Source organism: Perissodus microlepis, chromosome 1 (assembly GCF_051167445.1).
Source record: "Perissodus microlepis isolate ML-2025 ecotype Zambia chromosome 1, ASM5116744v1, whole genome shotgun sequence".
NCBI classification, from domain to species: domain Eukaryota; kingdom Metazoa; phylum Chordata; class Actinopteri; order Cichliformes; family Cichlidae; genus Perissodus; species Perissodus microlepis.
The window spans coordinates 32,435,577-32,462,532 of NC_140461.1; the positions used below are offsets into that span (position 1 = coordinate 32,435,577).

The 26,956-nt window shown below is 39.8% G+C and overlaps 1 protein-coding gene across 1 annotated transcript in view; it reads right to left on the reverse strand.

Moving 5' to 3' along the window:
* The window catches only part of LOC146394112 (protein kinase C-binding protein NELL1-like), a 292,613-nt gene that overhangs the window by 167,397 nt on the left and 98,260 nt on the right, over nucleotides 1–26,956 (reverse strand). The window contains exons 6-12 of the mRNA XM_084952387.1: nucleotides 21,811–21,883; nucleotides 21,146–21,228; nucleotides 16,303–16,437; nucleotides 15,081–15,183; nucleotides 12,880–12,953; nucleotides 9,190–9,289; nucleotides 6,052–6,180 (exon numbers count right to left, since the gene is read on the reverse strand). Coding sequence (XP_084808513.1) covers nucleotides 6,052–6,180; nucleotides 9,190–9,289; nucleotides 12,880–12,953; nucleotides 15,081–15,183; nucleotides 16,303–16,437; nucleotides 21,146–21,228; nucleotides 21,811–21,883 — 697 coding nt within the window. The remainder of the gene's footprint in view (nucleotides 1–6,051; nucleotides 6,181–9,189; nucleotides 9,290–12,879; nucleotides 12,954–15,080; nucleotides 15,184–16,302; nucleotides 16,438–21,145; nucleotides 21,229–21,810; nucleotides 21,884–26,956) is intronic.

Here is a 26,956-nt window from a genome sequence, read left to right on the forward strand (position 1 = left end):
ACAGAGCAGACTCCTGGGGTAACAACAGGCCATTTGGGAGGAGGGTCCCTGCAGCACTCAGCCAGGAGAATGGGGAATCAAATTGTTTGTCCTTCAATGATGCAACTGCATTTCCACATCAGCATGTCTGCTTTATTTAGAGCGGATTCAAGCCAAAGTGTGTCAACAACACAGGAGATTTTTTAGGCTGTGATTAACAAGCTGTCAGCAAAACAACGGCAGCGGCGGCGTTAATGTTTGTATCCTCGGGAGCCGAGCAAGGATACAGTAGATCTACTGGGACTGTAAGAATATCACTGACAGCGTAAACAAGAGCTGATGAGGATAATAAGCCTTTGATAAGCCCATTAGCACAAACGTTAAAACACACAGTGCGCTGAATGGAGGGGCATCATATGGTGTGACACGCCAAGCAGCTAACAAAGCATGTGTAACGCAAAACGTAAGTCGTAGTTAGCATTTCTTATAAATGCAATTAGCATTTAAGCATCAGATTGAATTTATCTGACTATACCCTCGCCAATAACATCCCACTTCTGACTGAATGTATGTGAATGAGACATGCTGTGTAAAGCACTTTCAGTGCTCGGGTAGAAAAGCGTTACATAAAAACCTGTTCACATATTGCCACATTTGGACCAGCAAATGGAAATTTCAGTCATAATGGACTTAGATGCAAAGCTAGGAGATACATATGTTGTTACACAGGAAGAGGGAATCCTCAGTGCTCTTTATTTTCCTATTTTTCAGTGGCTTATGTCACACATTTCTGAGTTTTAAGCTAAATCAATTAAATTAAGCCACATGTAACAATCATGAAGCCAGTGTCAAACAGCAACAGTGCCTCTAGCCAGCTTACCAGTTTATTTCTTATTCATTTTTTGTGTAACTCCTGTCCTGTCTCATAGCTTTTGCAGTCACATTTATGATATGAATGCACAGTTGTGCCAAACACATTTTGCTTTTCCAAGATCAGCTCTATAAATTCTCTTCAGTTTATAATTTTTACCTGTTGAGACAATCATTTAAAGGCCTGGTTGTTTTAGGTGGCCACTGGACACTGAGGTGACCTTAAAAATGGCCTTATCAAAAGAGATGTCACTCATCATCATTTCAACATTGTTTCTTTTATTTGCTTTATTACTAATTTTAGTCATTTGTTTTGTTGTCAGGTTACTTTGCTGTTTTCCAGCATGGTGTTCCCTCTGAATCACACATGATGAATGATGATGAATGAGTTTCATGTATATATATATATATATATATATCTCCTACATATAGAGTATTCATATTTTTGGACATTTTTACAGTTTTAAATCCTGTTTATTTACACTGGACCTTGGCCTTCAGTGCATCCAGTGTTTGTTACAAGCTGTTTTACCTGCCCTCCACCTGTTAAACAGATGGCTGCAGCAGCAGGTGGGTGGGGCTTCTGTTCTATAACGATCCACTCTTAATGACATGCAGAGCCAAGAAGAGAAAAAACATGTGCTTTTGCCTCTACAGGGATTACTTGTACATATAGTCAAAGAATGTCCTAAAGGCTTTCTGTAAGTCATCTGATTACATGTAAATGTTCCATGTATTTCGCTACATGAGTAAAATGTGAAGCATTAAACTTCATGGAATCTGGTCAAATGAAATATACTTGATTTGTGTATTTTTTGCTTAATGATTCATTATTTAAATATAAAAATCTTTGATTTTATATTTTTTCAGTTTACTCCAAATTCTTGCTTCATATTTAAGATGGCAAAGAATCAGTTGTTTGAGTGTATGCTGAACTCATTATCGGAAGGTTTGGTAATGTTTACTATGAGACTCTACCATTTTAACATTATGTATACAACAGAAAATAAAGACGAACACAGTAAATATACTGTAAGGTCAGAAAGCAACAATGCTTTGAGCAATTCTGGTTAAAATAAAAACAAAAACTGGAGAACAGCGGTGTCGTGTGTAATGTTGTCATACCGGTCAGAGCTTGATGATGGAGGTAATGAAGGAAAACGTAAAGGTTTTTTAAGATAACAATGAGCAGACCCAGAGCAACATTTTCAAGTAGACCTGGATCTTTAATGCAGAAAGATATCAGTTCGAATGCAGTAATACATTTTAAAATAAACAGCCACACAGGGACAGACCATCATCAGGGTGTGCCCATGTTTGCATTTCTACATATGTTCATAATGTGCCAAGTAGGTGCCTTCCTGTTTTTGCTTAGATTCTCGCTGGGTTTAGAAATCAGGTCTGTGTCACACATGCTTAAGGAGACACACAAAATATGCTCCAACTTCTTTGACTTCTATGCCTGAAAAAAGCATTTTCATTCAAAGAGATCCCCCTTTCTTCTCAGGACAGAACTTAATTTATTCTTTTTTTTTTAGTGAACTGCCCCTTCTCAGTTCAGATCTAACTTTTTTTTTCTTTCTCAGAAGAAAGCAGCAGCTAACTTGCTGACCTCAAAAAGCAGCTTTAAACTGGATTCTTGCATTGCCCAGAAATGGATGAGAAATGCGTTGAAACTCAAAAACTCATCTTCACAATTAGACATTCAAACAATAGCCTTTCATTGAATGCTAAGACAAAAAGAGGAGTGCTTTGCCTTTGTCTGATCTTAGTGATCTCCAAAATCAAAAAGCTTGGGTCTTTCTTGTTATATTTAGCCTGCAAGTCTAAAAACAAGTAATTCTAACTTTTTATAGTTGTACAAAAGAAAATAGATTAGTTCAGTAACAAATTAACACTTTCCTGGGCAAGGAAGCATATTTGGTAACATGAACATGAAAAGAGTCCTCCACAGCCAATCAGCAAACATCAGGTTTTGTGATAGTCGGTGACATAACCTATTCTAACCAATCAGTAATGGTCTGGAGCATGTCAAATTTCAGTGTTATTCCTAAATCTGGGAAATTGGGTTTTTCACCCCTTCCTACTCCAACGCTTGTGGTCATAACATCAAAACTAACTGGGGTAGGTTGATTAAACCCATACAGCACATAGTTCAAAAGTGTTGTGAAAGCAACACGTTCTGATCCTAAAACGTAACATACCAACGCTACGTGACAAATCGTTGGTATGTTACGCTTTCGGAAAAAAGAGAACCGTTTGGAATGAATCTAGACATTATTTTACTTTCTCATCATGAATTGCTTTGGAAAACACTATCTAATATGGTTAAGGTTGTGGTCAAGGTTAGGGATAAGGTTAATGTTAGAGTTAGGATTAAGGTCAGGGTTAGGGCTGGAATCACCGCTGGGCACGTCATTCTATTGAATTCCATCCACAATCCGGCGCATGTCATAGGGATACGGAAGGTTACCTTTTGCGTTACTATGAGACGCCTCGGGACGTGACAAATCGTCGGTATGATACACGTTGGGAATGAGAACGGTCTGTGTGAAAGGTGGCGATTGTGTTGACAGCTTCTAGACATTTGATCATACGCCCTACTCTCCTAAAGCGCAAGGGATAATAAATTCATTTTTAGGCATGCACCAGATGCACCTAAGTGAGCCATACTTGTGTTTAAAGAACCCTATTGTAAATGTAGAGCAGTGGTAAATAGGGTACTGGATGTTGCCACACCTTTGTATATCACGAAACAGTGATGCAGTGAGAAATTGATCCCATTTATAGAAATAGTGAAATATGATGTTTTGTTTGTTTTACAACTTAATTAATACTTAATTTGCATCTGCTGGTGTTTATTTTGACTGTAATTCCTAGTGCTAAAATTTATTTAGTAATCCAGTACTTTTAATTTATTTACTTTTGATTGAAATGCATATAAGAAATAAACAAAAGTCTCACCAGTAGTTATTATTCATAGAATGCTATTTTTTGTGTCTTGTTATAAATTTAAATCATTTATATCAATACATTTATTTTCAGTAGCTCTACATTACACTGTTGTTGACACTGTTATTTTCACTGGATAGTGACTTTTAAATGTATACTGTTTTTAGTTGTTTTTAGACACTTTTTGGAAAAATGAACACCCCCTAAACCACAGGTGTTGAACTCCAGGCCTCGAGAGCTGGTGTCCTGCAGGTTTTAGATGTGTCCTTGATCCAACACAGCTGATTTAAATGGCTAAATGACCTCCTCAACATGTCTTGAAGTTCTCCAGAGGCCTGGTAATGAACTAATCATCTGATTCAGGTGTGTTCTAAAACCTGCAGGACACCGGCCATCAAAGCCTGGAGTTTCGACACCCCTGCCCTAAACGATCGAGGAACCGTGGACGGTCACTTCATTGACCTTTATGTGCACCATAAAAATGAAAACATTTGAAAAAAGTCACACAAGTTAAAAAAAACCAAAACGTCCTGTAATAGTCTCCAATAACACTTGTTATTAATAAAAAATTAACATCCATTTTAACAAGTGCCCCCTAAAGGGTTAAGTTATAGATTAATCAGTCATTACTCTGAGGCTACAAAATATTTATTGACTGTTTCAGTCAGAGTTTATCCGAAGTTGTGAACCAAATATCAACAATTTCAGCTAAAAAAAAAAAAAGGACACGATAGGTGACTGAATGCAAGCCAGAAGGCTCAAAAGCAGCTCTGCTTAAATCCTCTCATCCTTGCTCAAATAGCCCTCTGTTTGCAAGTAAATAATCTCATCTTCACTTATTCAGTGGCACATTAAATCATTTATGAGGACGTAACGGTCACATTTAATGACAGCTTAGTGCCACAGCTAGACACAATCTCATGTTTATAAAATATAAGTGGAGAAATTAATATGCTCTATAAAACAACCATTAGGATGTGAGGACACACCATCACACTGTTGTGCTTTGATTATAACCCACATATAAAGATTCAATTACTCCAGTCTGCTCGGAAAAGGCATAAATCTAAGCCAGTTTAAGTTGGGAGGTGATATTGAAGCCAAATCAAATATTACCGTGATGTACGTCTGGATCCCCGTTAATCCAGCAACAACAGAAATTTGCGATGCCTTCAGGGTATCGCAGGGATAATGCCAAGAGCCACGGCTCCACGATTTACATAGTTGATCTAACAATCAGCGTTTCCCAGTCTTTCCTCATATGGTGTGGGACTGTTTGTGGACTGAGTGGTGCTCTGGGTAAACCTCTTTACCATGCAGATCAAACAAAAGCAGACAGACTGGAGGGCTTGTGGCTACACAGCTCTCAGCACATTTAGTGGATTTAGTCTGTTGTGGCGGCGACCCAATGACAACTTCACCGAGCGCTGAGCAAATCCTTCAATCCACAGATTGACGCTCCCAAGCCTCTCAGTCAAATAAGGCCATTAGTGCCATCGCAAGTAATCTGGGCCTCCAGCACCCACAGTTTGAGCCTTTTGCTCCACCGAAAAAACCCACGCGGTGGAAGCGCCCCGATGACCGACTTTTTCCAGACGGGCTGGAAACCCCTGAAAATGAGCGAAGCGATGGCTCCAGACTCAGATGCCATGATTCACAGGGAAAGCCCAGCATGCAGCGTAAGGCGGAAAAATCCTTCCAACAGCAAGCTAAGTTTACCAAAAAAGTTTGGTTTTAGCAAAAGCTTGAAACTATCCTGAAAGGCTGTGTCAAAACTTCCTGTAAGTACATATTCCACCACTGTTGGCACATGGCTATCTTATTGTGTTTGTTATTGCCACCCTCTAATCATACTGACTGTATCACAATAAGCTCAAAACAGGAGTGCCAGAGCTCTATTGTCAAACTCCTATGAAAGAAGCAAATTGCTTATAAGTTTAAAAAGAAAATCTATTTTAACAACAGCCCCAATAGCATAATCAAAGTCCCGAGCCTGGTTCATAGCTGCTCTTTAACCGAACAATCCTTGTTCTCTTTACAGCCAGTCATCATCATGTCATACCTAGAGCTCATAACAAATCTCAGTCTGCAGCCCACGGCCTTCATAAACACCCTCCTAAAACAGAACAATGAATTTAACGCTTCAACGCGCTGCCACCCATTCTGCTTTTAACATCCTGTGCTAATAGACATTATGAGACAGCCACGCTGGCCCTGGCTCACCTGAGCTGGGGAAAAATATGGTCCTACCTTCACAGTAAGTAGAATCCCCGTGGATGGAGGCATAGCCACTCTTGCATTCACACTCTGCTTTAGTATTCCTGTTTTTACACTCTGAGTTTTCCCCACAAATGAGTCCCTCTGCGCAGAAGTCATAACCTAAAAGAAAAGAGCAAAGGAAACCTTTGAAATCTGCTCACTCAAGGCTATAAAAAGTTGTGTACAGACACACAAACACACACACATGCATGCCCGTAACACAGAGATAAAAGCAGATAAATGCACAAAGGAGCAACCTTGTTGCTGTCACCTACAACACTGTGGATAACAGGGTGCCTTAAGCGTACGGTGAGTTTACAACTTTGAATAAATCTGGTGTATTAATGAAAGTTCTCATGTAAAAGTGCACGTGCTAACGAGACAAAACATGCAAATGCAAGCACACACGCACACACACACACTCTGCTGATGTAGGAAGATCTCCAAGTCATCAATTCACTCGACTGAGTGAGCAACGTTGCTCTTACAGTATTTGAAGACATCCTTTTAATGAAATTTCAATTTCTGAAAAACCACAACTACCACAACAGGTGGAGCACTGCATCAGTTATACAGAATGGACAACTTTCAAAATTCAAAACACAAATACACACACATACACAAAACTGCAGTATAACAAGCTTTGCCATGTAATTAAAATACTGTAGAGTGTATTCTGTGTGTGCAGCTAAGATGCTATCTCAAGGCAACATGGAATAATTACAGCCGTGTTTACAGAAGAGTAGCAATGAGTGAAAACTTCCAATTGCTGACTTCCCCAATGACCAGCTGTGTTTCAGTCCTGGAGGAAATTGTGCCCAGTAGTTTAACTCTTCTCCCCCTATCGCTGCTCCACCCAAGCAGCCACTGCCAGGGCTGAAAAATGAAGCCAAACGATGAAGTGCCAGTTCCTCAAATGGCCACTTGAGACTATCTACAAAAGCCAGTTAATCTCCACTGGGTACACATCAAAGTGCCCAACTTGCTAGGAGGAATAAACATGTTCATGCCTAGTACAAAAGAAGAAAAAGGTTCTGGTCATGGTAACAGGTGAATTTCTATGTAAGTCGCCCATTTAAATATTGAAGTCCTGCATGATAAAGGGGCCTCTTGGTTACAAGTAGATGCTGGCACAGGTGGCTGGAGCCACTAGCTGCCTGCTAGACATTACCTCAGCTAACTGGAGTAGCTGAGCTGGACCTCTTGACTGTCCTTTTGTGGTGCTGGTGCTGTTTGGAGTGTTGATGTGATTATCTGACAAATAACAGAGCTTGCTGTGAGGTTAATTGCACTGACGATATTGATGCTTTTTTATTAATTTTTTCCCCTTTGGCAATAATTAACAAGTACCTAGTTGTAGCTAGTAGCTAGTTAGATGATAACTTCGAACTCTGGTCTCCTGCCTGCCTGTGTGTGATCATTTCTGCCTACGTAGATAGAGAACAGCTACATCTATCATTCATCTGTGCTCTGTGATCTGAACCAAGCCAGAGTGAGACTCATGCACATGCACAAAAATGTGACCCGACAGAGAGACAGACAGACAAAGAGACAGACAGACAGACATAGATGATTGTCTCCTGCTCACTAGGTACGAGTTGATATAGCCCATCATGTCCTGTAATGAGTGACAGACTGGCTGCACATAAAAGCCCTGCGAGGCAGGGAGCCCAGGGAGCTATTACCGAAAAAAGACTTGTGCCTGCATTATTCTCCCTCTCAGTCCTTACATCATCTGCAGCGGGTCCTCACAGGATCATGTGTACATGTTACAGAGAGACCAACTGTGATAGTGTGTTTATGTAAAAGGGGAGTTGTTGCTGGATTTTGATTTGCACTGCACTGCGCGCTTGCACGAGCCCCTCACACTGTGCAATTCTTTGTTTTCTTTCCCCGGTGAAATTCTACCTGGTATGAAGACTATGTGACAATTGTGTAATTACCAATTTAACAAAGCCAGCGTGACTCCGAGGACTTTAACAGCGAGGTACAATTACATCTCAGAGTGGTGGTAAAGGACCAAGTCACGACGCGGTAAAAAGAGGCCTGGAGATGATTTGGAAACAATGATAATGAATAATGACCGACTTGGCTTTTTAGCAAGTGTGTGTGTGTGTGTGTGTGTGTGTGTGTGTGTGTGTGTGTGTGTTGGAGAGGTAAGAAAAGGTTTGGAGAGAAGAGGCACTGAGACTTTAATCTTTAATTGCTGCTCCTTACTGTATTAAATCTACTTTTCTGTTCTTCCTTCCTCAGCTATATTTCCCTTAATACTGCATAGCTTTCTTTTCTCTCCTTACTCTTTTCTCTTACTTTCCAACAAAAGGAGTTCAAGTCCTTTCCTTCCTTTACTCTTAAGTTCTCTCCTGCTTTCTCTTTACTCTCTCTCCTCATTCTTTACCTAACACTCTCAGTATTATCAGTATATCAGTTTGTAGTCGTCATCTCTTTTCCTTTCTTTTGCTGGCATGTGCGTTTTACCTTATTTACCTCCCATCTGCCCCCTTCCTTCTCTTCATCACAGCAAGTCTAAGACTTAATTTTACCTTCCCTTACCTTTCTGCTTTTTGCTGTCTTATGCTATACTCATTTATCTTTTCGCCTCCCTCTCTTTCCTATTCCCAAACATGTATTTTCCTTTCCATTTCATCCCCGTCCTGTGTGAATACAGTGAGTCTAAGAAATGCTAGCTTACCTAAACAAGAGTGCAATTTCCTTCACTCAGAACCTGCCCCGGGATTCTTTCATTATGTCTCTATAGATGGCAGCCTCCTGTAGTTTGTTTATTCAATGTATTTACTGAATTACCAGTGGCTATTTACCCCGTAGCACTTCCCTGCCAAAGCAGTGGGGTTCAGGTAAATAGGCATAGCAGGTGCTCTATGGCAGAAAGACCAATCTGCTCTGAAAGGTACACGGGCCAAAAAGCATTCACAGTGGATGACAAGGGAGAGAGACTAAATTATTGCAGAGGCACAGCCTGAATCAGCACTGGGAAGACGGCTGTGTTTACTCCTCACAGCGACACAGTACCGGTGTGTGTACATGCAAAAAAAAGAAAAAAGAAGAAGAAAAAAAAAGTAATTCGTGCAACTGAGAAAAGTGCAGTGGGAAGTGGAAAGAAACATGTACCTCTGCAAACATTGCAGCATCTGCCGTCTGGTAAGATCTGTTCACTGAGGGTGCAGTTCAGATCTGGACAGGTCTCTGTGACTTTCACCATCAGGCCATTCTGGAAGGACAGGACACAGGCAAGACATCGTGATTTCAGAGATGGGGTCAGATGTGTGAAGGGCTATGCATTAAGAGAGAATCAGTTTTCCACCAGTTATACAATCTGATCTCTTAGAATATTTAAAACTGCAACCTCTCATCCACAGGACTGCTTCTTCAACCTTTAGGCCAATTTTTTTCTTATCAGTCCCATTTCCTGACTTTAAACACTTAAATCAGCTGTTTTTGAAAGGCCATACTGGGTATTGAGTAAATTATATATATTAATATTTCACATCTTTCCTCAATGTCGTCCCTATCTAGGAACCATTTTAACTGCTTTCTCATGTCATCTGTAAATAGCCCAGTTTCTTGGTGAACCTCTCATCCTCTGTCTCACCATCTGATCGTGCTATTTTTCTAAAAATGTATTCTGTATTTCAGTTAATTTATTAAAGCTGCACTATTTCTGCACTACTGACTCAAACAGTAGACACATAAAAACATTTGAATGAGGAAAAGCCTAAATGAGCCAAATAGATCATTTGTCTCTGAAGGAGCCAAAGGAACCATGGAAATAAAATGAATATTAGACTTTAAAACTTGAAAATTAATAATAATGTTGCTCTGTGTGTGACCAGGGTGGAAATAAATATATATATGGTAATATTTTAGCAAGCTTCATAAAACGATTACATATCTAACTGTTACAGCGTTGCCATCTGTCAAATAAATAAATAAAACTACCAGTTTGGCTTAAGCTTAGTCTGTTCGCCCAATCTGCAAAATCTCAGAAAATACCAATAAATGCCGAAAACCTTAAAACCACGTACTTTATTTTTGAAAAGCACTTTTTACTCTATTATTTTTAACATGCAACTATATGTTAATGGTTGTCAAATCAATTCTTTGAATACTGGCATTGTTTGGTGCCATCGACAGCTATGATGAGCTCAGCAACACCAAGCCTGTGCACAGTGCAGTATAATTCATCAGTCAGTATTAGTCTTCACAGTATTTACTCAATACTTTGTTGAAGCACCTTTGGCAGGAATACAGCCTGGAATATTTTTGTGTATGATGCTACAAGCTTTGCACATATATTTTTGGCATTTTCTCAAAAAATTCTTTGCAGAACTTCTCAGCCTCCATCAGGTTGGATGGAGAATAATTTTAAGCCATTTTCAGATCTCTCCAAAGATGTTCAATCATATTGAAGTCTGGGTTCTGGCTTGATCACTCAAGGACATTCACAGAGTGGTCCTGAAGAACCTCCTTTATTATGTTGGCTGTGTGTTTGGGGTTGTTGTTTTGTTGGAAGATGAACCTTCACCCCAGTCCGAGGTCTAGAGTGCTCTGGAGCACCAAGGATGAACATCAAGGATATCTCTTTACATTGCTGCATTCATCTTACCCACAACCCTGACTAGTCTCCAAGTTCCTGCATCCCAAAAAACATCTCCACAGCATAATCCTGCCACCAACATGCTTCACTGTATGGGTTTGCCCGCTCTACCATACAGGCCAAGCTGGTGGAGTGCTGCCGAAATAGTTGTCCTTCTGGAAGGTTCTCTTTTCAAAGAGCAAAGCTGGAGCTCTGTCAAAGTGACCATCAGGTTCTTGGTCGCCTCCCTGAGTAAGGCCCTTCTACCCTAATCAATCGGATTAGCTTGACTGCAAGCTCTAGGAAGAGTCCTGGTGGTTCCAAACTTCTTCCATTTAGAGATGATAGAGGCCACTCTGCTCATTGGGACTTACAATGCTGCAGAAATGTTTCTGTACCGTGCCCCAGATCTGTACCTCAATACAATCCTTCTTTAGAGGTCTACAGTTAAATCTTTAGACATCATGGCTGTCACGCACTGTCAACTTTGGGACCATACATAAACAGGTGTGTGCCTTCCAAATCATGTCCAGTCAACTGAATTTGCCACAGCTGGACTCCAGTCACGTGCAGAAACATCTAACAGATGATCAGTGGAAACAGGACGCACCTGAGCTCAATTTTGTGTGTACATGTTTTATTATCGTCATTATTTTATTCAGTTGTTTCACTTTGTCATTGTGCGGTATTATGTGTAGAATTTTGAGGTGAAAAAATAATTTTTAAAAATGTATTTAATACATTTTGGAATAAAATAACACAAAAACACAAAATGTAGACTGTGAATACTTTCCGGACACACCGTTTTTAAGACTGTAGAGGCTGGAGGAGTGACAGGTTGTGTAGGGCAAGTAACTCGGATCCTGAATGCTGGTGTTTTGGATCTACATTGTGTAAAAAAATAAAAATAAAATAAAGTTGAGGTAAACTAAAATGATCAGTACTGAAATAAGCCAGAAGTAATATAAAGAGATTAAAAAAAAGTTACTTATATTGAACGTATGATTTTCAAGTTAAAGGCTTCCTTATAGGAATGGCACTGCTGTATGCTGGATCAGTGAATACTAAAGAAATGGAAAATATCTGTTTTTGTCAGTGACAATTTTATTTAGAGTCCCTAAGAGTTAATCACCCCTAGAGGTGACCTAGCTTTCAGTTGAAAGCAGTGGCTGGCTCAGAGGTCGTTAATCAAAGTAAAAAGTGATGACATGCTTTTGGCAAGTGATCAAACACACAGGATTTGTAGTCAGTGGACTTAAACATGTGAACAAACACTAACAGAGTTTTAAATGAACACTAATGGTTTGAAGCTGCCGAGCAGAATGACTAATGTCACGCATCATAATACTTCATAATTTGGCCTAGAGTGGTCCTCTCTTTCCTTCTTTTCTCTTTCTTTTTGTGTTTGTGCCTCATGTTGTATGACACACATACAGATATGTCATTGCTTTTCCCCATTCTCCCCCTCCCAGAGTGAGAGGCCAGAGCAAAAATCTGAAGAAGGATCAGATCAGATCAATGCTTCTAAATCTGACATGTCACCACAAAAGAAAAAAAAAACATGCACATATTGACTTACACACATTAAAACTATCAGGCTGTCTTTGTGCCAAGAGGGCTAAAAAAACAACACATTTTTAACCCCCTTTTAAATATAATATGCCCAAATTGGACTTTTAGCAGATCTTACGTCCAGGAGTAAATGTGATTGTAATTGCTTGAAACAAACATTTGTTGTTTAATGATGTTTCAGGGTCTCTAAGGGCTAATAAAGAGTCCAGGAATCTAAATGTCTGGGTCTTTATAAGCAATTAAATGCATAAAACGCTAATTTTCTCCTTAAAATAGTGCCTTTAAAGATAAATGGCTTCTCAGTGGAGAAAGCCCACCTCTGTTCTGTGCTGAACTGGAATAATGAGTTCAATTATAATCTACGCAATGATGAAGCTCTGATTCAAATCAGGCCTTTGTGTTGCCGTGTTCATAAGTTATTCTAATTACCTGGCTATCTCGCCATTAGAGCGGTGGGGGGAAAAAAAGGCAGATTGAACAGATTGCAGGAGGGTGGGAAAACTAATAAGGCCTGCTGGTTAATTGAATAACCCACAAGCAGTCCACCGCACACATGAGCACTGCATGTTCAAGTTCCAAAGAAGCGCTGTTTGGTGGTTGCACGATAAAGACTAAACGCTGCGGAGAGGATGGAAAAATAAAAGACGAGTTACCTTGCATTCCCGGCAGCTCCTGGACAAAAACCGCTGTCCCTCAGAAAATGTCTGTTCCATGTAGGTACATTTTGCTGCAGGCAAAAAAAATAAATAAATGAACAAAAAGACAAGACAATTTCTATATCACTTTGTTTGGGTAAGCACAAAAACTATGAAATACCAGAAATTGAATAAATTCTTCAGCTAACACTGAGAATTGGAGGTTGCCTACAAAAAAAAAAAGTTTCCAGGCTGAAGTTTTGCATAGTTAATTCCATCTGAAACAAAGTTGTTCTTGGCTAGTGTGCACAAGCGGAAAGGAACTGTAACAGCGCATTAAGAATACAACAGAGGAAGGCTCTTCTGCATATTCCTCTGGTGATAAAGCAGAAATAGAAAGTGAAGCATATGATATGAAGTCCTGCTTTTTCTCCTCTCCGGGGTGCAGGACTGTGGAGCACTCAGTCGCAGCTCTGGAGCGCCGCTCCATCATTCGTTTGTGCCAGAGCTCTGATGTTCACAGGGGAGGAAGACGAGGAAGGAGTGAATGGAGGGAGAGGCAGAGGAGGCTGAAATTATTCAAAGGCTGTCTGTACTTTGGGGATTCAGTGTTTTTGCAGTATAGTGAGAAGACACAGTTGTCTCTGAGCAGTAACCAGACCCCTGTGTGCTTTTTACAGTGATTCCATTTCAGCTTCCACAAAAATCAGATGACTGTGATCTTCGCTCTCGGCCCATAGCTTACTCTGATTTCACTGTGTCAGAAGAACATTGCCCAGAAACAACAGCCCAGCCCAACACATTAAAAAAACAAAAGTTGCACCTATCTATCTGGTTAGATCTGGGGTAGGGAACTCCAGGCCTCGAGAGCCGGTGTCCTGCAGGTTTTAGATGTGTCCTTGATCCAACAAAGCTGATTTAAATGGCTAAATCACCTGCTCAACATGTCTTGAACTTCTCCAGAGGCCTGGTAATGAACTAATCATTTGATTTAGGTGTGTTGACCCAGAGTGATATCTAAAACCTGCAGGACACCGGCTCTCGAGGCCTGGAGTTCCCTACCCCTGGTTTAGATGTACAAAGTTCCTGCTTTGCTTTAGCTGATTTTGCTAATTTCGAGGTTTGTGTTGTTGGTTGGACCAAGTAAACACTGTGAATGCATCATATTTTCAAACAGACCTGCAGTAATCCTTGCTGCTTTCAATCATGGCTACAAAATTGCTTATTAGAAGCAAGCACCAAAGCTTTTGGTAAAAAAACAAAAAAAGCATGAAAAAGCAACTTAACCAAGTCCATAGCTACAAGTGCATCAACATCACAGCCTGATACTGAAGCGACCAGTAGGCAACAATTGGTTTTCAAATTTAGCCTCTTATTACTGAGTCAGTCTTTAGCTATCCATTACAGTGAATAGTGAGTCAATAAGGGTTTTTTTTTAAGGCACAACACTAGTTTATCTAACCTAAAAGCTATATTTTGTGGCTGTGCCAATTGCTGTCTCTCTCTAGCAAAGAACAGGAAGCAATGTGACATTGTTACACTGCTGCAAAAAGGCAACACCAGAAATCTTCTCTTGCTTTGGCACTTCAAAAGTAATGGTGTAGATGGTGTCGAAAGCATAAGATAGCAAGCTAAGAAGAGCTCATTCCAAAAAGTGACAAATGAACAAAGCAAATCAGGCACTTCTCAGCCACTTATAGCCTAAAAGAGGTGGCAGATACAGGGCACCACGCCAAGTTTTTCCTAATTTTGAACCCAATTAACATACAGTCTTTGACTTCATAGATTTATAGGTGTTTTCTAATATCGAACATTACTGAAAATAATGAATGCTGCATGTAGACTCAGCAGCAGCTATTGCAAGTAGTTGAGATGCAATGGTAGACTGGATTTGAACCACTACTTAAATCTGCCAATTTAAAATAATAAATAGCTGAAAAAAATTCTATATGTCGAAGAAGGATGTAGCTTCCTGGTTGGAAAAATGAAACTAATTCAGAACTGCTTTAAACCAGCGCTCTATCCACCAGAGGGCGATAGCTGTGGATACAAAAAGACTTCCAGTCCTATAGAAGTCTATGTAAAAATGGCTCTTTTCTTGACCTCTGTAAACACTCTGTTCCTGAGTCATAGACACTCATTTTGGGTCATAATGACTACAAAATGAACAGAAAAATTAACTTCTGTTCACGGGCTTGGTTCTTACTCATTATACTTACGTCTGCATGTCTTGCAGCAATTTCCATCCACATGTACAGGCAACAAGTCTTCTGAGCAGTTTGCCAGAGGACAGAAAATCCTGCGACACTCGACCACACCGTTCTGTAAGAGCAGGTGATATTCTTTTGTTTTAAATGAATAAAAACAAACATTACAAGGAAAAGTCCAAAGCTCGGTGTGAACATAAGGGTCTTTCCTATGGCACTGCTGTAAAATTCACTTTGAATGTATGTCTCCTCCCTTCTGTGTCTCAGTATAGGATACATTTGCTTAAGTATTTATGTCATTTTAAATCTTTAGCTTGGGGGTTGGGGACTTTTTTTTACCACTAAATCTGTAACACATATAGTGTGATATATGTTTTTATCCACTAAGGTTTGCAGTAGTTGATTACACCTTATTTGCACCTATAGAGGACTTTTTTTAACCTTAGCTAAAGTTTAAAGAGCTCTTCGCAACGTGTTCATACACACAGCAAAAGCAGCAAAGTTTTCATTCCAAGTGTCATATAAACCAGCTAAACTATTCATAACCTTATATTTAGAACTACTCTTAAACTGACAGCTGTGCTATTTAAGAATAATGAACAAACGATGATGCCATGTAATCTGAAAACAGATTATTCACACAGTAGAGACTGAATGAGGGTAGCCTGATGACAGTCGAGGTCCTGAAGGACTGTCTTAATTTTTGAGACTGATACCTCTCTCTCTGCCATCGCCTCTTCATTTCAAGAGTCATCTGAAATGATTCCCTGGGACACCCTGGTTATCAGTTAATGGCATGTCCATGGGAGGAAACCAGACTGACTAAACTTCACCCTGTGCTTGATGTGCAATGATGCAGCAAGTCTAATTCTCCCAGGCCAGCGATGGCCTGATTCACTGCATTTTAAAATCTGGCTCCTATGTATGAGTGCAGGCAGTCAGGCTGATTAGGGGGCACTTATTAGGAGGCGGGCAGGAGGCAGAGAGAGATGATGCTTGGGCTGGGTGAATAGGAGGTCTGATGGGAAGGCAAGTTAAGAGAGCTAAGTGGCAGGTATGGTGGCTGGAAAGACTGCATTAAAGAGAGAAAAAGGACCCTAAGATGCTGCTGCACTATTATGTGTCACCAGTGTGAGATTAAAGTGCTTGATAAGGAGGTTTTTAGGATGTGATAATTGAAAGTAGATAACCAAAAGCCAAGGTCTCACTCTTTGAGGATGAGGTTGGCACTCACCTTGCATGCGCAGTTCCTGCAGTTCTCAGGTTCTACCCACAGCTCCTTATCCCGGTAGACCAGACCGTTGGCACTGCAGGTCCTCTCGCAATGACATCCTTCCAGCTGGGTCAGCCTAGACTCAGCATAGTTCAGCTGTACACAGAATCGCCAGAGTCACAAAATGAAATCAGAAGTCTAAGTGCGCGTGCTGGTTTTACCCCTCATCCCCTCCCCATAATCCCCCTGGCATGCCCTGGATGGTTTTCACCGAGAGGTGCTCCGCCGGGAGCCACTCATTAGTAGGGCACATAGAATAATAAGTCATCATCATTCAGCTCATGCTTGAGACCTTAGGCTATAATCTACTGAGAAATGACAGGACTAACAGCTTCGATCCCACCTCACCCTTCTTATATTCCTACACACTGATCAGCCCCTTCTTCCTCAGCTTATTTCATGCTTGACACTCCTCACAGCTGTCTCTCAACACTAGTGAAGCATCTTTGACTGACAACTGTGTGGTGTCCCAGAGACAGGCACACGGGTTGGAGTAGACCAAAATTATATTTCTTTTCTCTTTGAGATATTTTATTCCACTCAGTTAGCCTAGATTTTTGATTTTTTGGTTTGGGATTACCTGTACATTAACCCACTATCCTCAAGTCATTATTTGAAAATTTGTTGGGTTTATGTGTATATTACATGTGCCTAAAAATACAAAATATACACACGCACACACACAATATCTGAGTTCTGTTTCATAGATGGGAAGCTGGAGAAATCTGAAAACTCCAACTGATCTGAGCACTCAGAAATTGTAAGGTCTACTTAGACGGTTTGCAACCCTGCCTTTCCACCACTTCGCTCCTCTGAGAGCTGCCCAGGTCTCAGTGTCAAAAAGACAGGAGTAGCTGGGAAATGATAGACGCTTTTCAGGAAAAAAGAAAAAATGCTGGATGTCACAGAGGCTTTTTACTTCATTTAGAGAAGTCTCGGCTGGCTGCTGGAATGCTGTGCGAGTTATGAATAGTAGAGATATGTCCTGTCAAAGCCCAAAAACAAAATGTTTGAAAAGCAATTTCAAAGGCTCGGAGGCTGCCTTGAGGCACCACAGAGGAATACCTTTCCTGTACAGTGTGAGCATCAAATGGCGCCGTGACGATGCATAAAGAAGTCACAGGTTAACAGGCATGGATCTCCTATGGTGGATACAAAAGCCTGAGAGAGGTGTGAAATAAGGAAAAGTCCCAGCTAAACACAAAGTCGACACACCGGAAGCCTCACATTATGATATTTACGTCATTTATCACTTGTTGCCGTTCCTGCTTGTCTGAAAGATATGTCAAGCACGTAAAAGTTCAATCTTATCATATTCTGGGGACCAGTGAGTCTTGGGCCAATGAACATTTAATTAAATTTTGTTTGTAATCAAGATCTGAATTGTCTGTCATTAAGCGCTTATCATATTTTAGTTGGAACAATGAAACAAACACACATTGGGATTTGGTTTGAAACTCAATGCATCAGTGCATCTATAATTCAAGTGATGGTAATGCTTTAGCACTTGGGATTACAGTAGTGACAGAAAAAAACCACTTTGCAGAGGTTAATATAGAAGATTTTCACCACATTAAGCTGGTATTTAATTTGCAAAAGGGCTCATCTGCACATTTTAGTGAATTAGGAAGGAATTAATGAATTGTATTTTGGGTTTCCATAGATCATTATTCATATTAATAGTAAAGCCATTCTATTCTGCCAATTAACCTAACCCCATAGATGTCTTTGGACTGTGGGAGGAAGCCGAAGTAAACAGAGAGAACACTGAGAGAACATGTATATATTATAGAAATTTATATTCAAAAATACTTATCCTTTGGATTTAACCTTCTAAAACTGCAGGATCAGACCACTGGGTTACGCTTACTAATAACAATATTAGTAGTGATATTTATAGCAATAGTTATTATTTAATGGTACTTATACACTAATTAAATTAACTTACAATGTAATTATTTCTTCTTTCCTGTAAAATACATTACGTATGCACAACTTAAAGTTACTTAGATAGTACTTACAACAAAGTACCTACTTACAGAATAATTTGTGTCTCCTTTTCTTTAAAATACCTGATGTTATGCAATACTTAAATTTACTCATCCACTATGTAAAATTACTTACATATACTTCAGTTTACTTACAGTATAAATATATCTGTTCCCAGTAAAAACCTGACTCAATACTCCTTATTCTAGTATGCTTACCTTTAAGTATTTGTAGATATATAAATAAACATATTCAAATAGATTTGTATTATGAAAGTATAACTACATTGTAATTTCAATAAAAATGTACTTACATTTATTTTAATTACAGGGCATTTGCTCCCTTAGTCACGGCCCATATTATAAAATGTTACCTATTAATATTATTATCATCATTTGGTTTTTTTTAGTTGCCTCTGTGAAGCTTTGAAGCTGGCCCTGCGGTAATGTCCAAGCAACTTCAAGCAGTCAACTTTTCACTATTTCTATGTGAGCAAATGTTTTAAAGGGAATATTTATCTTAGCTTGAATGGTTCATTCATGATGCTTTATGATAAATAAAATAAAGAACATATATATGCTGCTCCAGAAAATAAGAAATATCTTTGAAAACTCAACCCAAAATTCAGAGATGTCTAATATCTGCCGACTGAAATGACATACATGGGTGAATACCAAATGGTACTTTGGATGTATCCGAGAAAACATCATGTTTTTTTTCTTGCTTTTTAGTAACTGGAGCGAATCAAAATTTTAAATATGGGGAAACAAAACTGGATCATTACTGATACTGCATGCTGTGGTATCATGAAACAAAGGTCCTGAGCTTTGTCTAGTATACTTTTTGGCACAAAGACATCCTCAGGCTCCATCTCAGGTGTAATGCATGCAAATGCGTTGTCATCTCACCCCACCTTGACACTCCACATCACATGCTCAGGACCAAGCAATTATTCACCTCATGCTGAATTCCTCTATTTTCTACATCACAGAGGCAGACAGCCATTTAGCTGTGGAGATGACTGCATTGTCCCTGCTGCGACTTGTACGTGCAGTGAGGTCACGTGGCAATAGGTTAGGCTGCGCTCATGTGAAGTAGGAGGTACCGACGCAGCGGTGGGGTAATGTTCTTCATCTCATTCTTATTTACGCCGAAAATGACTCTACAGCTCAACCACCCACCAAGATGTCTTTGTTTCATCCACTCTCACCTTTTATCACTCACTCATGCAGTGCGCACGCACACACAAGCACACATTCATACGCATTAGTTTATGCAGATGTTCAGTCTTAGAAATGGGTCATGCTTTGGCTCTAAGCTTGAATGCATGCTGCCTGGTAACCTCTGATTGTACCAGTGCAGTCATCATTTCATGACACCTTTATGAACCCTGGTTTGCATGTCCGTTATGTGCGTGAAAAACCTATCAAACATGCTATAATGATGTAGAAAGCCTTTATACTGCTTAAACAGTTAGCTACTACTGAAAACAGTAACGGTGTGGCATAGTGTGAGGCCTTTGTCCAGGGCGTAAAACACCAAGAAAAAGAACAGTACATTGGAAAGCAATAAATAAAGATCATTATCGAAATCATAATCTCATAGCTTTCAATAAATGCTACTGGTCAAAGAACACTGCCAGTGCTGCTGCCCTCAGCCTCCAAGCAGATTCACCTGTGGTATTATTTGATAATACTAGGTGATTTTCAGAAAAGTTGACCTCTGATGATTTTGAGACTGAAACTCGTATGGTATAAATTTGAAAATCCTAGGTGACATCTTTCTCGATTTATCGTGTTCATAAGATTTTCAAAAAACGTGACCGACATTTGAACATGTCAGAGATTTTAGGAGATGCACTAATGGCATCAGTTTGAAAATCCTACAGCACCTTGTTCTCAAGATATTGTATTCATAAACTTGGTGGCATGGTGATGTGGTGCTAAGCAATGTCATATAACAAGAAAGATCTGGGTTAGGTATTTGATGCATTTGCTGGTTTCTCTTTTAAAGGTGCACATTTTATAGACAGCTCACTTTCATTTTTTGACCAAATCTAAATTTTGTTTAGACGCTGAACATTTGCTAAGTGGGATTAACTTTGTCCCTATGAGGTTTACCATCAACGTTTTTACTCTATAAACAGGTAATTTGCATGACCAAGGAGTTTTAACAAAGTGGGTGCATTCACATTTATTTCTATTGTTGTGGAGTAATTGTATTCAAAGTGAAAACTGTAGAAACAGAACGACCATTTGGGACAAAGTAACTGTCTGTTTTCTGTTTCTTTTCCCGTGCACGTTATTATCTTTTGTATTTTTCTTTTTAAAAACTGCTTTGATTCATGCTCACAATAATAACAGGCGGAATAATCATATTTTCTAAAGACAGATTATGGTTTCTTTTTTGTTTCCCTAACAATAACTTATGTCTTTACTGGGCACCGCGTTGTTGAAATTAAACAAAAACGAGACGCTGACTTCAGAAGAGACAGAACAATGTGCTTCAGTGAAAGCGGCAACAAAATCAAAGGGGCTGGATTTCTCCAGCTGCACTGAAGAAGGAAGCTATTTATTCATTTTCATTTATTTTTTATTTACATGTCAGATTGCAACTTGAAAAAGGTATTAGTTGGTACCTTATTTAAGCCTTTAAGACATGGTTGCCAGCATTTTGCAAATTGGCTGTTTCTTTTATCTGAAAAACCTCTCTTTACTGCGGTGGTACACCATACTGTACATTCTCCTAGGGTTCTAATTCTCTTGTGACTCAGTTATAGCAGTTTTCTGTGTGGGAGGTTATTCTTTGCTCGTACCTTCAAGGTCATCTTAGCCAGTAGTTCCTGAAGGTCCATGATGCCTTGCACCAGGCTCAGGAAATCACTGCAGGTGGGACAGGCTCAAGGGATGAACAGCAAGCACCAAAACAAAGAAGAGACAAAGAAAAGCAAAGCAACAGGAAAGCATTTAAATAGGAGATCAACAGAGGAGAAGACAGAAATCATTAGAATGACTACATTTATTTGGCCACAGCTCACCCAACAGTAAACAAAAGGGAAGCTTTACATAGCTGTAGACTCTTTGTCTTAGGATTGAGCCTGTTGTTAGTATCAGCAATAAAGCACCCAGGTGTGATTGCCTTATTGATCAAGTGACAGAGACAGTAGTGCAGCGGTGGCCCTGTATCTTAATCTGTTTTTTGACAGTAAACAGATGGAGGAGCCAAAGAGAGAGGAGGCTGCACTGAATCTGAAATACAGCACAATAAAGCCACGTTGCCAGAGCAGAGGAAGGAGACAAAAATGGAGAGAGGTTTTACCCGAGACGGAGCCTTTCAAAGCTTTTCATAGAGGTGACCACCAGCTGACACACAGCCCATTACAGTTTGTTTTTTTTAATAGCACACACTAATGGGAAAAAGTTTTTTTTAATCATGTTGTTAATACTCAATACTATGCATGAATTTAATCACGGTACTTACTACGGTTAAGGTTTGGACACTGCGTGATGTAGCCGTTGGGAGCAAAAATCAGCTTCACATCCTGAATGATGCCCTGGCAACAGAGAGGGAGGGTGGAGTGAAAAGAGAAAAGGAGACAATATAAATAAAGACATATTCATTTCTATCGCCACAATCACACTCTTGGGCTTGACTAGTGTAGCTTTCACGATTTAGACTTGGAAATAACCTCTAGTTATCTTACACTGGGCCTTAAGGCAAACCCCGTCACTCCACCCACTGTATGAAACATGCCCCTATAGCCCTCTTCCCCTCCCAGCTATCTTCTGGTTAGCTGCCAGTGTTGTGTCAAAATTAATGTTTCTGTGTGTTTTTTTATGTGAAATGTTTTTATATTGGTAAACAGAGTCATTCTACCCTTGTGACAGGAATGTTGATTGTGGCTTAGAATGACTTTTCATCATTCAAGGGAGATGGGTTTGACATATGTTTCACAGATTACAGGCCAACAAGTCATTTACAACAGTTTAAACACAGCCTTTGGCAAATCCTGTGACAGGAGATTTAAACAGCAGGTGGATGTGGCTTCTTTGCTCATGGCTAGAGCGGCGTGCCTGAGACGACCATATAAGGACACTACTGACACCATACAGACCCAAGAGTTGAAAAAATGGTCTGAAACAGAGCACCTAAAGCAGAAAAACGCTTCAGCTTCTTACTCCTAGATAGCTTGCTCATACACTGACTTCATCATTTCAAACATCATTCACCATTATGATGACACATGTGCGATAGAAAATGAGGAAGACCATAATGGATCCCATTTGAGCACATTAATGTGCTCACAAAGAAAAAAAAGTACTTCTGTTTAGCAGGTACATGTTTGATATTCACTATTGTCAATTACTACTAAAAACAAACAAAAAGAAAAAAAAGTTAATTTGGTCAATAAATAAAATAAATCCATTTAAAACTGTCAGTTATTTAGACTTTTCACTCAAAGCTCACACATGCGGCTCATGAACATCAGTTGGCTAGGCAGAGAAATTGAGCTGGAAAGGATGTGCACCAGATTAAGATGATTAAGGACAGAGATGAAGAGATGATGTGTTAATAAGTGAAGAGAGTGTGCTGAGAAGATGGAAGGACTACTTTGAGGACCTGATGAAGGATCAGTAATCAGGACATAAGGGCTATGATCAGGATGAAGATGTCTAGGAAAGAGGGCGATGGAGTTTTTGACAAGATTGTTTAATATAATTTTGAAAAGTGAGACTATACCTGAGAAATGAGAGATGATCTGCTGCAAACTCACGAATACTCTTTACAGATTCACCAACATTGCGACTCAGAGTCTAATAAACGTTGAACTAGGGCTACGTCCACAATGAGACAGCGTTTTCCCTGAGGAAAAAAGCTGCGTTTTGAAAACGCTCTCGCAAACCCATACATTTCAAAACAGAGCTGTCCCATAGCAGTGTGGACACTCGAAAACGCAGACTTTCTAAAACGATGATGCATTTTAGTCATGTGATGCAGTCATGTGACCAATTAAACAAAGATAGCGGAGGGCATTATACAGCAGTTGTTTTGATTGCTCTCAATTTTGACAGCCCTAAAAAAGATTAATATCTGTTTGTACATGCTTCAGATAGCTTTTCTTCAAATTCTTAAGTCTCGCTCGCTTTTGCGCATGTGCAGAACTGGAACGTGAGTGTTTTCAGCCGTTTTGTGGGCGCACAACTCTGTGAAAAAGACTGAAAATGCTCGTGTGGATGCGGAGCGTTTTCAGACGAAAACGCCATTTTCAAATCTATCCAGGCTAGTGTGGACGTAGCCTAGGTTTCACAATGGTTCACCTGAAACCTTGGCTGATTGTGACCTACACCCATTTTCACACCTTTGCTCATGTGATTAGGCTCAATAGGATCAATAGGGGGTCCATGACCCTCTTGGGGACACTCCCACAGGGCTTAAAATCTGGGACTCTCCACCAATTACTCTTAGAACTGAAGAAGCTTCTCAGATGAGAGGTGAAACATTTTCAAGAAACCTAGAGAAGTCCAGATGCTTTTCTTTCCAAGCTCTTTAGAATACCAAGGAAGAATTTCTACTTTATAGGAAAGGAAAGATATCTGCTTACTAATAACAAAAGGGTCTGTATTCATCATAAAGCATTCTCATTCTATTGTTTCCAAGTGGAGTGTTTTCATTCCACACCTGAATCAAAGAGGACAGAGAGCTTCCTTGTTTGAAAGTGCAATGTTAGAAACTATGTAGAATTAGCATTCAACTGCAGACAGCAATTTAAAAACAAGTTTGGAACTGACTGCTGAAGAACCAGTGTCTATTTCAGAAATGGTCAGAATTCACAAGCGCAGCAGTTTAAAAACTAACTCTTGTACTTTACTTACAGCATCAGTTTTAACTGAACTCGAGTAAAAGCCACACACAGGCAGTAGTATATGGCTTATGACTGAAAGTTCTCTCTTTTAAAAGACTGGCTGTCAATCACTCTGAATGAAAGGCTATCTCTAGAGGTGGACGACTGGTAAATAGAGGCTTCATGATGACCACAAGGAACAATCTTGGAAAAAAGGCACCATCTCTAATGGAAAACCGAACTAGTGACACGCAGGTTTGCCCACACATACACGCACCACAGGGGGTAATATACTCTCTCCATTCCTTCGAAGCAGTGCCTGATAACACATGCTGGAAGGACATTAGAATTCTATACCGCAAGCACAATCTGCATCGTCCTCTCTGCTATTTGTGTGTGTCAAATCTATTTACAGTGCATTTGGTCTGGCCTTGTGATGCAAGCAACACCTGCCTTTATTTCACAGAAAGAGAGGGAGCCTCTAGGCAAACAGGATTGCAGCACAGACTGAGGATACACACACACGCGCGCACACACACACACACTTTCTCTCACACATACGGGCGGTGTGAGCAGTGGATGGTGAAGAAAAGATTGTCAGTGTCACATCGAATGGAAATGAAGGTGTAGATCACAGATGCCTGTCCCAGTGGTGTAATACAGCAGCTCTGACCGCACATCACTGTCAGTGATCAGTGAGCAATTTGAACAGAGGTCATAAAAACTCCCCTCTCTCTCTAAAACATACACGTATACAGTACATATGTTGCACTGTCAAACTTTGTCTCTGTGAACCACACTCTCAGTGTTGCAGTATGAGAGCATCACACAGCTGTATTTTAAGCTGCATACAGCATAGGACAGTGACACCTTTCTCTGTTTTTTATCTATGCACATTGGATTTGAAATGAATAAGAGGGGCAACTTAGCGGTGCAGCGGTTGACCTCTTGTCCGGGCATAATTCCCCGTGTTTTCAGGCGTGCTAGCAATAACTAATGACTGCAACCTGATTCACGCAAGTGAGCGCATGAGTGTTTGTGTCTCAGCCCTTGATGGACTTTCACCCAGTGTCAGTTGGGATGTCCTAGGCTTCTGAACGGCCTGCTGGTCACTGATTACAAATGCAGACATATTGAAAAGAGCTACAGTAATTAAACACTGATGGTAATTTTTTCCACTTCACTAAATGGCTAAGTTAACAGTTTGTTAGGACTAGATTACCTTCATGATTTATCAGGACAGACAAACGCTATTAATATTTCGATTCAAAACTGAGGTAAAGACGAGTGCACATCAGACTGTGTGCTTTCAGCTTGAAAACATTGTCAACATCACATCAACAATGTTAATGAACAAGACGATACCACTGAGATATAGATATTTGCAGTGGAGTTTTCTTTGATACAATGTAATATTGAGAATAAAAGATTTCAATAAACAGAAAATAGAAAAGAAAATACTCTCTCGAAAAATTTTTCAGCCTGTGACCTGCTTTAAATGTGTGAAGACTGGCCTGAGCCGACTCCAGACTGTAGGACTTAATTAGTATTTCAGCCTGGCCCTGAGTACAGACTAGAGTTCCTACGCTGTTCATCTGATGTGAATATTAACATCTTTCGAATAAAGCTGAAAATTGTCAGTTCAGCCGCATTGAAGTCAGTGTGCTTCACTATATAGAGAAAGCAATTAAAAATACAGTTAAGTTTGGTAATTTTTCTAAAGTATCACCTGTTCAATTATATTTGGTCCCTTGAATTAAAAAAGGGGTAATTCCTCAATTTGGGTATAAAACTGTCCTCTAAAATACTGTTAAACCAAGGCAGGGAGTCCCCAGGTCAAGCTCATACTCGTTCTGTGCCTGTAACTTAAATATTTTTGCAAATAATTTCAAATGTAAAAATGTACAAATGTACTAAAAACATGCACAAACAAAAAAGGCCAGTTTCTAGAAGTATATGGCTCAATCAGCATGCACACATAGACTGTGTGTGTGTGAGTTTTCTGCATTCCTGAGAAACCAGTGGCTTTCCTCAAAGTGATGCAACCTTGGCTTTCTGGGCACCTTCAAGCTTTGGTTGGCCTTTGGGATTTGGATTTAAGGGAAGGATTGATTTAAAGTTCGGTTCTGACTAAGGATGGGGAAAAGGAATGAATATGGCTGATGAAAGTGGTGCTCATCCAGGTATGGAAGTATTTGTGTCTATGTGTCCGTTCAACAATTACTGCTATGAAATTACAGTGGAGAAAATAATTATTTGATCCCCTGCTCAATTTGTAAGTTTGTTCAATTCCAAAGAAATGAACAGTCTCTAATTTTTATAGTACTTTTATTTTAACAGAAAGAGCCAGTATATCAACCAAAAAGTCCAGAAAAAAACACATTACATAAAAGTGATGAACTGATTTGCATGTCATTGAGTGAAATAACTATTTTATATGCAAGCAAAATATGACTTAGTTCTTGGCAAGCACAGCGGTAAGATGGTTTTTGTAGTTGGTCATGAGGTTTGCACACATCTTATGAGGGATTTTTGGCCCACTCCTTTTTACTAAAACTCTCTAAATCCTTTAGGTTTACTGGCTGCTGCTTGTCATTCATGTCATTCATGACCCATCTTCAGTGTGCTGGCTGAGGGAAGGAGGTTGTCTTCAAAGATTTTACAGTACATGGCCGCTGTCCACTTGCTCCTCAATTAGAAGTCATTCTGTAGCAGAAAAACAGCCCCAAAGTACAATATTTCCACCTCCATGCTTGACTGTGTGGTTTGTGTTCTTTGGGTAAT